The sequence below is a fragment of the Platichthys flesus genome, chromosome 8 (genome assembly GCF_949316205.1).
Source record: "Platichthys flesus chromosome 8, fPlaFle2.1, whole genome shotgun sequence".
NCBI classification, from domain to species: domain Eukaryota; kingdom Metazoa; phylum Chordata; class Actinopteri; order Pleuronectiformes; family Pleuronectidae; genus Platichthys; species Platichthys flesus.
In genome coordinates this window covers 16,873,355-16,888,123 of record NC_084952.1, presented here as the reverse complement: position 1 = coordinate 16,888,123, position 14,769 = coordinate 16,873,355, and the positions used below count along the sequence as shown (strand labels likewise).

The 14,769-nt window shown below is 41.2% G+C and overlaps 3 protein-coding genes across 4 annotated transcripts; 2 read left to right on the top strand and 1 right to left on the bottom strand.

Moving 5' to 3' along the window:
• The first annotated feature begins 343 nt into the window (after positions 1–343).
• atp6v0e1 (ATPase H+ transporting V0 subunit e1) lies at positions 344–2,362 on the top strand. 2 transcript variants are annotated; one of them, XM_062394136.1, is made up of 4 exons: positions 344–564; positions 1,071–1,118; positions 1,759–1,877; positions 1,971–2,362. In XM_062394136.1, the coding sequence occupies exons 1-3, from the start codon at positions 461–463 to the stop codon at positions 1,850–1,852; spliced, it is 246 nt and encodes an 81-aa protein (XP_062250120.1). In that variant the 5' UTR covers positions 344–460; the 3' UTR covers positions 1,853–1,877; positions 1,971–2,362. The 2 variants fall into 2 exon arrangements, with proteins under 2 accessions (XP_062250120.1, XP_062250119.1); XM_062394135.1 differs by having other exon boundaries at positions 347–564; positions 1,994–2,362.
• A 193-nt stretch (positions 2,363–2,555) lies between these two features.
• Positions 2,556–6,851, top strand: bnip1a (BCL2 interacting protein 1a). Its single transcript, XM_062394134.1, has 6 exons — positions 2,556–2,673; positions 3,641–3,733; positions 4,096–4,187; positions 4,361–4,465; positions 4,607–4,725; positions 5,315–6,851. Exons 1-6 carry the CDS (start codon positions 2,593–2,595, stop codon positions 5,509–5,511), a joined length of 687 nt encoding a protein of 228 aa, XP_062250118.1. The 5' UTR covers positions 2,556–2,592; the 3' UTR covers positions 5,512–6,851.
• Positions 6,852–8,078: 1,227 nt separating this feature from the next.
• On the bottom strand, positions 8,079–10,105 carry nkx2.5 (NK2 homeobox 5). The gene is made up of 2 exons (XM_062394050.1): positions 9,562–10,105; positions 8,079–8,976 (listed from the first exon to the last, which is right to left on the bottom strand). Exons 1-2 carry the CDS (start codon positions 9,926–9,928, stop codon positions 8,363–8,365), a joined length of 981 nt encoding a protein of 326 aa, XP_062250034.1. The 5' UTR covers positions 9,929–10,105; the 3' UTR covers positions 8,079–8,362.
• Between the last annotated feature and the right edge of the window lie 4,664 nt (positions 10,106–14,769).

Below are 14,769 nucleotides of genomic sequence, written 5' to 3'. Positions count from 1 at the left end.
TCAATATTGTAAATAAAGAATACATTTAACATAACACATAAAGTAAAGTAGATATTTAACATAGTAAATAAAGACATAAAACTAAGTAGTTATTTAACATAGTAAATACAGAAATGAAATAAAGTAGCCATTCAATACTGTAAATAAAGTAGATATTTGACATTGTACATAAAGAAATTAAATACATTACTTATTAAACATTGTAAATAAAGAAATGAAATAAAGTTGATATGAAGCAATGTTTATAAAGAAATAAAGTAAACATGTAACATATAAATAAAATCCTCTTTCTTCACAGTGGAGTTATCGGTACAGGGTGGTGCCTCCTCCTCCTCTGTGGTGGACTGTCATGTGACACGTGCTGCCTCTCCTCTGTCTTCGGCTGCAGTTGGATCACAGAGAAGTTAGCACAAGTTAGAAGTTTGTTGGACGCATTATATCCCTCAACCCAAACAGCACCATGGCGGAACTAAGTTTCGTGATCACCATGTCCGTGGTGACTCTGTTTTGGGCCCTTATTGGAGGAATAGTGCCACTATTTATACCCAAAGGACCAAACCGAGGGTAAGTTAGTTAGCTTCACGTTAGCTTTCAGCTAACTCAGTGTTTACTTTGTATAGTAGTTTGTACCGTAACTCTGATTTCTTACACCCACTTTGCATAAAGTAGTGGTAGTTTTAATATAAGTCTCCCAACTATATATAACCAACTTCATCATCTAAACCTTATAAGCTAATGTCACTTGCCAGTAGATACAAGTTTGGGTTAGCTAACGTTAGCTAATGTGACAGTTCCTCCTTCTGCTTCCTCCATGTTGCTGTTACGTTTATATTCCAGGAAGTCTGACATGTCCTCACAACAAATCTATTCTTCACCCGCCACCACGTGAAGTTACTAATCTCAAGAGTTAATACACTTCCACTCTGGGAAGTGTTCATACTGGAGCTTCCTTATTTTGCCTGTTAGTCACTATCACGTGATCAACATGGCCCGTGTTGAATGTGAAAACCATAATATCTGTGAAGTATTACACCTTTAATAATTATTATTATCTTCTCTTATTCCCACAGAGTCATAGTCACAATGCTGGTGTTAACTTCAGTCTGCTGCTACCTGTTGTAAGTTATCATCCTGGTTCCAATTTTAATATGTATGTTCATCTGCTGCTCATATTTTACAAAATTAAAGTTAATTGTCATCTATCTTAATTATCCACTAATCATTTAAGTAGAATTACGGCTTGGAGGTTTTGCTACTTTTTTTCACTATATTTTTGTTAACTCTTAACATGAAGTAAGACATGAATAGCTCCTGCATTTCTACAGTCATTCATTGTTTCTGTCTATATTAACTGACTATATTAATTCTGTCTGTGCATTGCAGTGTTAATGAAACAAACCATGTTATTTGAGTTGCTACTGTTTTGTGTGTAGATTTCTGTTATGTTATAAAATATTCATGATGGGTTAGGTGCCAGTGTGCTCAAGGTGTCATGTTGCATATGAGGTGGACAACAGAGGGCAGCAGACACAAAGCACAGAGTTGCAGCCAAGTGAAGTGAAGAGTCCCTCAGTTTGAGGTTCTGTGGAGTAATCCTAACAACCTGGTATTCAGCATTATAAATATAGCCCTAAATACATATTTATATTTTTTGTAGGAGAATAGGAAATAACCCCCATCACTTAACTGTCAGGAGTGTGTTTGAAGTGCTCTCTTTTGTAATGACATGTGTGATCTTACTCTCTTTCTGTCCAAAAGCTGGTTAATAGCGATCCTGGCTCAGCTGAACCCACTGCTTGGGCCTTCTCTGTCCACGGACGCCATCTGGTACCTGAAGTATCACTGGCCTTAAATCACACAGACTCCTGACCATGCAGGTAAACCTCTTCCACTCACTTTCTATGCAGCTTCCAGATACTGTATTTAGTTGATCAATTGATTTTATTGCTTTTGTTTTTTTTCTAAAACAGTTTACTGTAATGTTTCACCTCAGGGGACGACCTGAACGCTCCTCACTCTGTGCAGGCTCAATTCCGTCAGAATCGCCTTAAACCTAGATACCTTTGTGATTATCTAGTGGTGCCTCCACTAGTGCCTTGTACAAATATAATTCCCAAAGAACTCCTTAGAAATCTCACTGAATGTGCTTTACTTTAAATGGAATCAAAGTGGCCTTCACTTGCTGTTGTTTGGTTATGTGTGATGTATGTGTGTTGGTGTGATTGTGTTATAAATGATATTAACTTTAAATGGCTGATGTGCAGTCTCTGCTGTGATCTGTGTCTGTTCATATTGCTGATCGCTGTAACATATGTGATTGTTGTAAATTAATAAAGTAATAACCAACTGTATTGGTGCATAATTTGTGTTTAGCCTCATTTATGAGTGTTGTTTATGCAATCAACCTTTTTTTCTCATGTCTCCTCTTTTTATTGACATGTATAAATGACAATATATGCATTTTTTCTTTATTGTTGTTTTTATATTCGCATATTTGAATGGTGAATATTGAATTTTGGTTGATAGGTGAAATGTTTGCGAAGCAAAACCGACTTCCTGCTTTCCGTAGCTCGAGCCGGCTACGTTGGCAACATGGCGTCCCCTGATGTCCACGTCCGAATGTGTGAACAAGAAATACTGAAATATGACTTGGAGATCAAAGCTCTCATCCAGGTGCGAATGTGTATTTGGTAAGATGGCTCGGTGCTGCGTTACGACATGTGACTGTGTCAGCATGTCAGTGCGCAGGGTCGTGTTTCAGCCTGGTAGCATCCAGGGCTAGCAGCTGCAGTTAGCAGCTGCACCGCCGCTCTGAGCCGCAGTGAGGGAGCAGGAGCCCGCGATGCTCCAGTCTCATCCTCTCCTCCAGGCGAAACAACGTGTCCGACATGTTAATGAGTATTTACAGCCGTTTCATGAAGTGGTGACACGGTGCCAGTGTAGTGAGCGGGCCACAAAGACAGCCAAAGCCTGTTCATTCTGTGGGACAGAAACCGAGTGTAGGTACGGTCCCTTAGTACAGGTGTTACATATGTGTAATACTTGGTGCTGAAATAAATAGATCAGAATATGAATTTATTAAGTTAGTCTTATATTAAGTAAAGGTAAAAAACATTTGATGTTTTTCAAATATGATGATTCTTCGCATTTCAGTTTAATTCTTTGGCAATTTAACGTCTTTGTGGTTTTGACTTTTGTTCAAAACCACAAATTTAAAGAGCAAAACTTAGATGTTTATATTTTGTATTCTCAAATGTAAAAGCTAAACTTTGAATCATAAAACTAATCGTCACATGAACCAATCTTCTAAATAAGAAGCTGTTTTAGAAGTACTTCTCATTAGCCTGATCTATGATTATACTTCTATTTAATTGCACTATATCAGTTCATATTCGGGTTAAATCACTCAACAAATCACAGACATGGTGCTATTACAATCTGAAAATAACTTAAAATGTACTTTAAACTTGAACAAATTTTAAATAACTTTACAGCGCTTATTCCAGTCATTCTTCATCCTGTGAGAGCAGCATGAGTCGTGCAGCATGTTGAAAACAGTAACTTCATTTCACATCCATGGAGGAGTCGTAATACATCTAAATCATGTACATCTGCCATTGTTGTTTGAACTTGTCACCAGGATGTTCACGAGTGCTCAGGGCCTCAGAACCGGCTGATGGAACTGAACGCAGACATGAAGAAGAGTTTCCACAACCTCAGACTGAGGATCCAGGTAAGAAGTTTGTGAGAACCTCTGCAAACATGACACATGTATGACAATAATGCAGCAAAAAACATGTGACTGTAACTCCCTCTGAGGCCCAACAATTTCAACTGTCTCTCTTTACCAGTGAGATATATTTGGTGTTCTAACATAGTGCTGTTTTCAACCAATGTTGATGCATTAATTACCAATGAATTGTGTCAATATTACTACATTTTTGAGAGTTACAAAGTATAAACGAAACTCATCCATTTTTAATAGATGATAGATAGATTTAGATAGTTGATAGATTTAGAAATAGTAATACATTTTAGAAATAAGATACTGATAAATGGCTCGGAAAATATTTGTGTGACTTGCTCCTTTGACAGGATTTAGAACAGATGGCGATGGAGCAAGACAAAGAGTCTGGCAAGCAAACATTGATCAGTCAGGTAGAGGGACACAGAAAACAGATGCTGAGGTAATAACTTACAGTTTCTACTGAATTGTCAGTATTTTTTGAAAATGTTGCACATATCTGTGTTTTTAGTGCTGCATATCTGGTGCCATTTTCACATGCCATCATGTGAAAAATCCCTTCTAAAACTTGTATTTTTATAAGAATGAGTTTTATCACGTTTGTGTATTTTGCAGCAACCAGACAGCTTGGAGGAAAGCTAACCTCGCCAGCAAGCTGTCCATAGACAATATGGAAAAGCAGGCACTTCTGGATAGATCAGATAGCGCTGTGAGAGAGAGGTGAGAGACATGCTTAATTCTTTCCGTTTTTTTTTTGTTTTTTTTTTAAGAATACATGTTTGGTCCCAATGGGTTACTTGTGGCTTTTTAGCATTAGGACATGTATTGAAACAATATCTATTTTTGTCTCTCATTTGACAGGAAGATGACCAAAGATGGCCTGGCCCAGACAACCAGCGACATTACAGCAAACCTTATGAGCATCAGTCGGATGATGGCGCAGCAGGTTCAGCAGAGCGAGGAGACCATGACCTCACTAGGTTAATGAAGGCAACAATTCCTATCTAGAGGGGCATTCAGTAGTACAGAGTGTACACCTCAGACAGTCCCATTACATTTCTTTAAGCTTAACCAAATTTCACATACTCATAGATATCAGACCCCTAAATGTCAGATTAGAAAAAAATGTAGATCCATGAATGATTTTCTGGGATATTGGTGAAAATGTAGAAAAAAAAAGTCCTGATTTGTAATGTTAAAGAAATTGAAAAATAACTCCTGGATCCGCCCCATGGTTCAGATTAGCGCCATTATGTGTCTTTTCGTGATCCTTACCACATCCCTCCACTAATCCCATAGAAATCCTTCCTTTTTTATTGTAATTCTGCTTAAAAACAATCAAACTCACAGAGATCGGCATCAACATGACCTTCATGATGTAGGCAATTATTCAGTTTCTTAAAATATGATTCTTCACCTAGTAATTTTTAACTTAATCTTAAACCAATGCATGTATTTTTGATGGGAACCTAATAAAATGCACATCCATTTATTTAATTATGTGTGTAATCCCACCCTTTTTGTACGAGAATGCTTTGTGATGAAGACTCTTTTTTCCTCCTCTTGAAGGGACCTCCTCCAGGACAATCCAAGAGACCAACGAGGAATTTAAGACCATGACGGGGAGCATCCAGCTCGGGAGAAAACTCATCACCAAATACAACCGAAGGGAGCTCACTGACAAACTACTGATCTTCCTGGCGTTGGCTCTCTTCTTCGCCACAGTTCTCTACATTCTCAAGAAGAGACTGTTCCCCTTCCTGTAGGCCAAGGTAACTCCGAGGACACTCTCCCGTAACCACACACACTACGTTCCACAGTCGCATCAAACTATTTCAATAATTCTGAAGGCATTGTATCATTACACACATTATTCACTAGTGTTCGCTCACTGGAATGCTGTCTGCTCACTCGGCTGAGCTGAGATGCTGCTGAGGGTGAAATAATGTCCACAAAGTGGAAGATAAACCTCTGCACTCATATCTCTAATCTGTTTTATTTATCAAAATGTTTGGTCTACTGTTTTTCATCAAACCAAGGGAATCACTTGTGAGGGCAGATGTATATGTGATGACCCAAAATGTGTCAGAGGTCTTTAATTAGTGGCACAGTAATGCTGTGCATTGCTTTTACTTACTGTAAGTCAGACGTGGAGGGATGGGAGACCAAATATTTTCTTTAAAGGGTTTCACAACTTTTCAGTAAAATCTGATTATCATAAAACGATTGCTACTGTTCATATCAGCTCAACCGACTGCTACTGGCGAGACAATATTGTTAAAATGCTTGAGTAGGTTTAGGAAAATATTTGCGTAACAAAAAATTGCCTTTTTCATATATTCTTCAGTAACTTGTGCTTTAACCAAACCATTACAGTTTGGACTTTATTTGTATTTAACCTCATTAATGTACTGTGCAAGTCATGTTTTAACTTTATGAGTAATTTGTATTTATATTTACAAACTGTATAATCACTTTATGGTTTAATTTATTATTACACTGTAATGAGCTATTGCTATTTTTGAAAATAGAAATATTGAAATGCTTTTCAACTTCGTTTTCACACAATCCTATCTCAATTCACTCCCTGTATGTGTTTTACAAGCCCAGTTATCATAATGGTACATTGCATGTGCACTTCAATTCAAACTGTGCCTATATTTATTTGGTTGGCATGCAAACCAAAAAGGAAGCCTTTTTATTCGGTGGAAGAGTCCGAGCACTGACCGGCTTCCCTGCCCTCGTGTCACTGCTCTGCAGCGCAGCAGAAGGCCCAGAGAAGCAGTGGCAGTCATCACGCAGGCAGAGATAGAGCAGCATGCGTCCCTGCCTTTCTTCAGATAAGACCGGGAAAAGCTGATTATTCCGACCAGTTTCCCCTCTCCCTTTCCAGTGTGGGTGGAGGTTGAGGTGGGGGATATTTTTAGAGTTGTGTGGTGCTGTTATCTGACATTGCCTTTTCAACACCTCGGAGGAGAGGGTGGCCAGAGGAGCTACATGACCTTGCCACCCTTTGTGAAATCTCCTTGCATTGCTCATATGTTGAATATATGTAAATGCTCTTCAGTGTTGATGATCAATAAACGCAGAGTCTACTGGCTTGTGATCTGACTGTGTGTTGCATGTGTTTTGGGGCCAATATTGTTCAAAATGAGATAGAAGGCTACAGAGTGATTGTGGAGAGTCCTGAGAGACGCCCAAGCATCTCTTACTCGGGTAAAGTGGCGGCTGTTGGGCAGAGCCGCTTCTTTGCCTGTTCATATAACTGCACACTTAGATGAGGCCTCTGGCTCTCTGTCAAGCAAATTGGACTATTCTTGCATTTAGCACCGTGATAGTGTCAGTCAAGTGTGTGGGTTTGTATCTGGACAAGTGGGTGAGGATCTCAGGGGAGCGGACACAGCACCAATCTGACGGAGCAAAGACGGGAAGCAAACATCGACCAGGAAGCGACTTCAGACCACATTTTTACATGGAGCTAATTTTACAGCTTTGTTCAGTTACTATTTAACATCTATCTCTGTGTTTTTACAGCTGAGCGCGAGTCCAGCTATACTATTTAGATTTCTCAAATGAAGCACAATACTGACTCAGAAACTTTGCCAAAAGGTAACTATTAATAATCCATATTGTCCAAAAGTAGATAAATATCTTAGATCAGGTCACATCTCGACTGCCCTTGTTGACTCTTTTTTGATTACAATTACATTTGTGCATAAATTCCTCCTACAAAGATGAATTCATGTTAATAATAATTAGTCTATACTTTGTAAGGTAACACACCATATCGCAAGTAGATCCTGATTTTTCACGTTTATTACAAGTCAAGGTCATGGCTCATAGCCCTCTCTGTCCCTGCAGCGGCTTTTAAACGCATGTGTCTGACAGCGGGTTGTAAAAAAGTGTAAACTTTTAACAACCTTTTAACCTCTGGAGCATATTGAAGGAAGCTTTCTAACTGCCACTTGAGCACCGGACACAAACCATATGAGTGGTATAGGCTCCGCTATGTGGATCTATAACCAACTCATCCATTAGAAGAACCACATGCAGCTAATATGTTTATATTGTCAAAATTATAATTTATTATTACTGACATTCACATTTATATTTATTTAATGTTGGCTTAATGGCTCTCTAATAGGCTATTGTTGTCTTTAATGTTTAAAGAATTAAGAGCCCATTTCGAAAAAGTTATAATTTTTTAGGGATAGTAGAAATAATAATAATAATAATAATAATAATAATATAGTCTATATTGAATTCATAATTTTCCATAGTCTAAATTGCTACAATTAGGTCATATTTTATAGGACCGCTTAGGCAACTGAGTTTTATTGAATTAAAACATCTTTTAAATGGTGGTACAAATTGAAACATTTTACAAAAACATTTAAATAATTTTAGATGCATTTTTTTCTCTCTCAAGCTACCTGTCTGTGCGCTAATACCACGAAAATACACAAAAAGGTCGCTATTCAGACGAAAACTACCAAATATAGTCATTAAATATAAGAAGTTAAATGAACTCCGCAAAATCTTGACACATTTACAGATGCATGCAGTCGGACCATCATCCTGTTAAACTGTGTTCAGTATAACGGGTGAGACACGTGTTCACCATGTCCTGATGCCATGTAAGGAGGACACCCCGGTGCTGGAGGAGAAGCCGTTCTGCACATTATTCAAGTCTCCTGCGCCAAAGTTCATGTATCCCCCTCCGCCGGAGGAACTTTGCACAGTTTGCATTGTGGCAGCGGGATAACTACACGCATAGTTTGTGTTGCAGCCGGGCCCCGTGTAGTTGCTGAAGGCCGGGTAGTTGTTGTAGGTGAAATGGTTGATGGGACCCATGCTGTAGGAGGGGTTGTATGTGGCCGTGTCCGCCGCCAAACAGGGCTTCCCGTCCCGCACCAGCACCGGCACCGACACCCTCCTTGGCGGCGGCAGGGACACCATCTCCAGGCTCTGGTCCTGCCGCTGCCGCTTGCACTTGTACCTCCGGTTCTGGAACCAGATCTTCACCTGGGTCGGGGTCAGCTTGAGCACCCCGGCTAGGTGGTCTCTCTCCGGGGCGGACAGGTAACGCTGCTGCTTGAAGCGCCGCTCCAGCTCGTACACCTGCGCCTGGGAGAAAAGCACCCGCGGCTTCCTGCGTCTGCGGGCCTTGGCTCGGTCCGGATGTTCGGGTTTTAGGTCCTCCACGGGCTCGAGAGGAGGACTGAACTCTTCTGATGGAACCAGACAGAGAAAAGAAATCATGAGCACAATCCTCAAGTTTTACTTTTTAGAGGTTTCTTATAGATGTAATAGGGCTACTTTATTCCATTAGCCACTAGGTTATAAAAAACACCAATACTATTAACAAAAAACATGATAACGGCACCATAAAATATAGGTCTGGTCATTATATTGTATGACATTGCATGTTTATAATGAGGCTGTGGTGCCATTGCTTCTAAGTTTGCTGATTCAATTCCCTTAGCCACCCATAATGTAGTCAGTCTAAGCTTTGGAAAAAGAAACATGTTGCATATTATTAACAAATAACTTAATGTGATCGATGATAAATATGTCATGCATTTCAACTACTGACAATGATTCATTTTCAATATTAAATTGTCTATCAGGCCTGAGAAAATGTTAATCAACTTTTATTTTTGCTCTTAATTTAAAATACAATTTAAAAGACAGAATATAATGTTTGCCTCTGATTTTTGCAGAGGTATTTTGAGTAATAATTGTATCATGACACCCAACATAGGCCTAATCAAAGGCCCACGAAACAAACACAGTTGTCCTCTGCATCAACTCACCTTTTCTGCGTTTCCCCTCAAGCCCGTCTGACTTCTCATCCTTGACTAAGTCCACGAGGGTTTTCCCGTAAAAGCTGGAGGCAAAGCTGAGTGCGCTGCTGCCTCTGGCTGCCCGGGACTCGTGGAGGTCCTCTCCAAACAGCGAGGCGGCGGCGGCGGCGGGAGACGTCATGTCCCGGAGAGGCTCCTGCTTCAACCGGGCCAGCATGCAGGAGGAAGAGGAGCAAGAGGAGGAGGAGGTCGGCAGGCTGCAGCAGTCCATACGTGAGGAGACGTCCAGAGAAGACGCCATAACGCCATGACTCTGCTCCATGTTTAATATATCCTTTACAGAGAAGGGAGTGGACGTGCTTGGACAGGGAAACATTGCCAAGAAGTTAAAAAAAAAAAAAAAAGGTAAGAAGAAGAGAACTATTAACCTGTCATGTGGACGCAACAGGTCAACAAACTTCCTCTCCCTGCTGGTAATATTTACTGGATTTAAGTATTCGTTTGGTTCACCACACGGATCTTGAGTGAAGTGTGCATTTTGAATGTCAACTCTTGTCTCCAAATTTTTTTCTTGGCCCCCTCTCCTACCGGTGACGCAGGGAGATGGGTGGGTGGGTGGGAGGCAGTGGGACCCTCGGAGCCACTGGTACTCACTCCCAGTTCATGACGTGAAGTAATGTGTGCTATACATGTAAGGCCTGGTGGTACTTCAAGGCCCATATGTGTTTATCCACTGCAAAGACATTACATGTTCTGGAGAAAGTGTAATTATTATACGTATTTATCATAAATCACCATTTTTCCACATTGGTTTAACATTGATGTATACATTATTCAGCTTTGTACTTTGTCTTGGCGCACTTTCAGCTAATCCAGCAGAGAGAATCATTTTTACGCACATCCTCCCGTTTTAAGACAAGGATTAATCTAATTTAGTGCATCTTATACACGCTGAGGAGCTAGACTTGCATTATTAAGCACACTGACTGGTATTAACTGATGAGCCTGACCGTGCGTGTGAGTGTGCCTGTGTTTTGGGTGTCTGCGTCTCCCCTGCACCGGAGGGGAAGCTGAGCAGACAACAGGATGGAACCGTGAACACATAGAATCTGAAACCAAAGAGCGACACACTCTGCTGTCTGTCTCCGAGATTCTGGAGCCACCGTCTGCCTTATCAGGACATGATAACAGACGACAACAAACCTGCACCACAACCACACACACAGACACACACACACAAACACTCATTCCCACCCACCCACACTGCATGTTATCCCGTATAAAGTGTCACATATACGACACCCAAGTTTTATCCAATAAAGAGCTCAATTTGTTTGCTTTTACGCATTGTAATTTTTACCGTCTTAATGAGTTTTCCTCAATTCCAGAACGAGCAACCAGCAATGGGCTCCACAGTCTCCACTATCACAGAGGTCCACACTACTTTCCTCAGCCAATGACCCCCTCCAAAACATAATGCCAGGGACACCCTCTTGTAAGGATATGTCCCTCAGAGTAATTTGACTAAGCCTGTTTTTGGACACTTCTACTCCGTTACGTGAAAGAGTAAATCAGATGTTTTGTCTCAAGCCAACACAGAATCATATCATGATCCTTTTAACTGACGAATCTGGAAACATTTCCCTCTGGCAGTGTGCCACGGCCCCTGGAGGTCCACTGACCCCAGTTTGGGAACCACAGCCTTAGCATATAGCCTAATGAGATGATGTAAACAAAGCATAAGATCAGCATACAGTTTATAGATTACAATAACAACGTACAAATCATTGCACCGCGCAGCAGTAAAGCGTAGACAACCGTGCGCAATGACGCGGACACGCGTTTCCCCCCGGCACGGTTGGCACTCAACCTGCTATTAATGCCTGTGGAGACGGTCACAGGAGACAGACAGTATTATCGTTTGTTTTATCTCCAGCGTTTAGCGCAGCCACGGGGTAAATGGGTCCCCTTGTCTCCGACCCAGCGAGGGTGTTTATAGTTTTAAAGACTATTTGTGCGCGTCGCCAGCTGATGAATGGCCGTAAAATCTTCCCCGGGCGCGCTGAGAGTCAAACACGAGCCCGACTCTCGCTGTAATAATTGACGAAATAAAGTAAACTCACTGGGAAGAGAAACACAAGACATGGGGGGATGTTATCATCATGATTCATTCTCACCGGCCATGCGAAGTCTGACTGCAAGGTTCATGGATTGGGGGAGAAAAAGTAATTCCAAATTCAAACCGTTACCTCATAAATTATCCGCCAAATTAAACCCATCTCCACCTCCACGGGATAGTTAACAGCTCTGTCAACTGTAAATTGAACATGACACGTCTGGCATGTGTTTCATATCCCTAATGCTGGGTCTCGCAGCAGCACCCCCCTTTGACCTGTCTTTCTGCAGCACATCTCCAACTCAGATAAAGCCCCAGATAAGGCTGCTTAAAAACTTCCGCTGCACGAACGTGTGGGTATTTTGAGGGTTAGCGTGTCGGAGTTGGGAGCCTCTCTTTATGCGTGTGTGTGGGTGTGCGTGTGGTCGTGTGTTCGCGCGCGCGTGTTCGGAGAGAGAGGCCAACATAGAATTTTTGTGTCTTGTCTAAACTCCAGCTGGACGCCACATTAAACCAGTGTTATTCTCTGTCTCTGCCCTGGAGCCTTTTGGGTGATTTACATCCATTAACCGTCTGATAATTGGACCAATTGCGACTGAACAGGCTCATAAGATATGATCGGATAATCCTCTTAAGAATGACACAGCAAAGGTTTTGCACTTTCACCTCAGGTTAGACTCCCTCGTCCTGTTCAAAAAAGTCAGTGTGCTGCAGATCAATAGTTTTAGCTATGGGATTCTTTAAACTTAAATACTCCATATTATATATGTTACATAATAATATATGTTGTATATACTTACATTTATATATAATATTTAATTCTAAATTGGAAAATAACTTCTGTAAGATTTTAGGTTAAATTAGGGTAAACATTCACTTGGAAATGTAGGTGTGTATGTGTGTGCATGTGTGTTTGCATGATTCTGTGTGGTTTATTAGTTATTTAACTGTTGCACATAAACATTTGTAAATTATGTATAATCCAATGTACACAAGTCTAAAAATGTCCATTTATATATACATGCACATACAATATATATATACATCTGAAAACACACACACACAGAGAACTTAAAACACACTTCTCCATATAGACATACAAAATTTGGTAAAATGAAATATGCAATAACAGTAGACTGCAGCAATCTAATGAGTTTGTGTGTGTGTGTGTGTTGGGGGGGGGGGGGGTCACAAGGAAGTATAAATCATCTAGATCATACAAAATGCCACTGTTTTTTTTTATTCGATCTAAGGTGAATCTAGAAAGTTAAAAAATACAGTGCAGACTGGTTTTTAGAAGTTAACAGTTTTTATCAGATGGTGTGTCTTTCTAAAGACCACCATAAATTATATTAAAACAAGACATTTGTATCTTATTTACCTTTAATTTACAGCTAAACCTTGAGCTGACTCCCATCATGGTCACATTAAAACAACAGGCATATGCACAGCTCTCATGTTGACCCAGCAGATCTGTAGCCTGATACAGTGGAAATTCATATCACCACCTGTTTTTCCACCTTTCTTGTCAAGAGTTTGTTATGTGTTTTATTTCTCACCGTACGTCCTTGTCCCTCACATGTATCAGTTAATGGGCGACACAGTCAAATTTGCTGCGGGTCCAAGGTCAGGTCTTGGCAACTGTGTCTCCATCTCTGGATGTTTCATATAATATTAGTAACCGGACTGTGATTGATGTGGTTCACTGACAGATGAGTTAAGTCCCCTCTCCCCCAGTCACCCTTTCTTCCACTCCCCTTTGAGTTACACCACCACCATGTGGCTGCAGCAGGAACGCACCCCAACTTCAACTTTGTCCACTAACTTTCTCAAATACAATATCTTCATTATGAAAATGATAATGGTGGAGGTTCTGTTGATGCAGAGGTCATTCACTGGTCAGCACACAGGTCAGCGTAACTCATTGAGTGACATGACTGCGGCCACACGCACCCACTGATCCGGAGTCAGATTCAGTCCAACTGGAAAACTAACATGAACATGGCAGCGATGTCGAGTGCCATCTGTCTGTGCATCATTTGTCTTGTCTGAGATGGAGGGACTGTCCTCCCCTTCCTCCCTCCTGCCTCTCTCAGCCCTCACACACACTGCCCAGGTCATGTTCACAGGCTTGGCAAGGCTTCACAAAGTCCTCTGCTGAGTTCAAGGTGATGCTAGGGCCCCCAGGGGACAGACGAGGATGGACCCTATGCTGCTCCTGATTTAGTTTTGTCTACAGCCCACTGCAGCTGATGTATGAGCTCAGTGGTAGGATCCTGCTGTATTGTGGCTCATGAGCTGATGAATGGATTTCAAGAGACAGGTTGTGCTATGTTGACATATGCAGACTGGATGTGCAAGAAAAAACAGATAAAAAAAATGAGAAAATCCACATTTTAAAATTGGATCAGCAGAAATCTAAACCTGGGTTAAGGTGTTGAGGTCCAAAAAGGGTGGATCCTACAGTTCCTATAGAGTTAATAGACTTAATCCATCTGTAAAGTGCTTCATCTTTTGAACATCTCCTTAAAAAACATTTGATTGTAAGAAATCCTGCATTAGGGATCCACAGCCAGATTATTAACCACTCCATAAATTACTGTGCTTTGTCTTCCCTGTAGCCAAATCCAACACAGAGACTCTAAAGGCTTCTTCTCTAAGGCCAACAAGATGGAGAACTCTATCAGTTTGGTCAGAAACATGCATGCCAGTAGCCTGGTGGAGGTCATTTTGTAGGGCTCTGGCAGGGCTCCACCTGTTTTTCATCACACAAAGGAGGCGATTCCAGTCCTGCTGCTGGTTTGATGCCCTTCTACGGCGCTGTCCAGTTCTCCTCTCGTACCGGCTGGTGTCCACGTATCTCCTCCACGCTCTTGAGATTGTGCTGGGAGACACAGCAAAGCTTCTTGTGACCGCACATATAGATGTGCAATCCTGAAGGAGCTGGACTACCTGGGCAACCTGATTGGGCTGAAGGGACTGCCCTCATGCTACCAGCAGTGACAAGGACACTAGCAAAACACAAAAGTAGAGAAGAATGAAGGATAAGGAGAGAGAGAGCAATTGTCTGTGGCCACCACATGGAAAGCAACTTTTTTGGG

What these genes read in the sequence shown, in the direction of transcription:
- atp6v0e1 (XM_062394136.1), top strand. Translation starts at nt 461, where the DNA reads ATGGCGGAACTAAGTTTCGTGATCACCATGTCCGTGGTGACTCTGTTT. An exon ending in CCCAAAGGACCAAACCGAGG is followed by an intron (nt 565 to 1,070) that starts GTAAGTTAGTTA and finishes TTATTCCCACAG; the next exon opens with AGTCATAGTCACAATGCTGG. An exon ending in TCAGTCTGCTGCTACCTGTT is followed by an intron (nt 1,119 to 1,758) that starts GTAAGTTATCAT and finishes TCTGTCCAAAAG; the next exon opens with CTGGTTAATAGCGATCCTGG.
- bnip1a (XM_062394134.1), top strand. Translation starts at nt 2,593, where the DNA reads ATGGCGTCCCCTGATGTCCACGTCCGAATGTGTGAACAAGAAATACTG. An exon ending in CACAGAAAACAGATGCTGAG is followed by an intron (nt 4,188 to 4,360) that starts GTAATAACTTAC and finishes TGTATTTTGCAG; the next exon opens with CAACCAGACAGCTTGGAGGA. An exon ending in GATAGCGCTGTGAGAGAGAG is followed by an intron (nt 4,466 to 4,606) that starts GTGAGAGACATG and finishes CTCATTTGACAG; the next exon opens with GAAGATGACCAAAGATGGCC.
- nkx2.5 (XM_062394050.1), bottom strand. Translation starts at nt 9,928, where the DNA reads ATGTTTCCCTGTCCAAGCACGTCCACTCCCTTCTCTGTAAAGGATATA. An exon ending in TGAGGGGAAACGCAGAAAAG is followed by an intron (nt 8,977 to 9,561) that starts GTGAGTTGATGC and finishes TGGTTCCATCAG; the next exon opens with AAGAGTTCAGTCCTCCTCTC.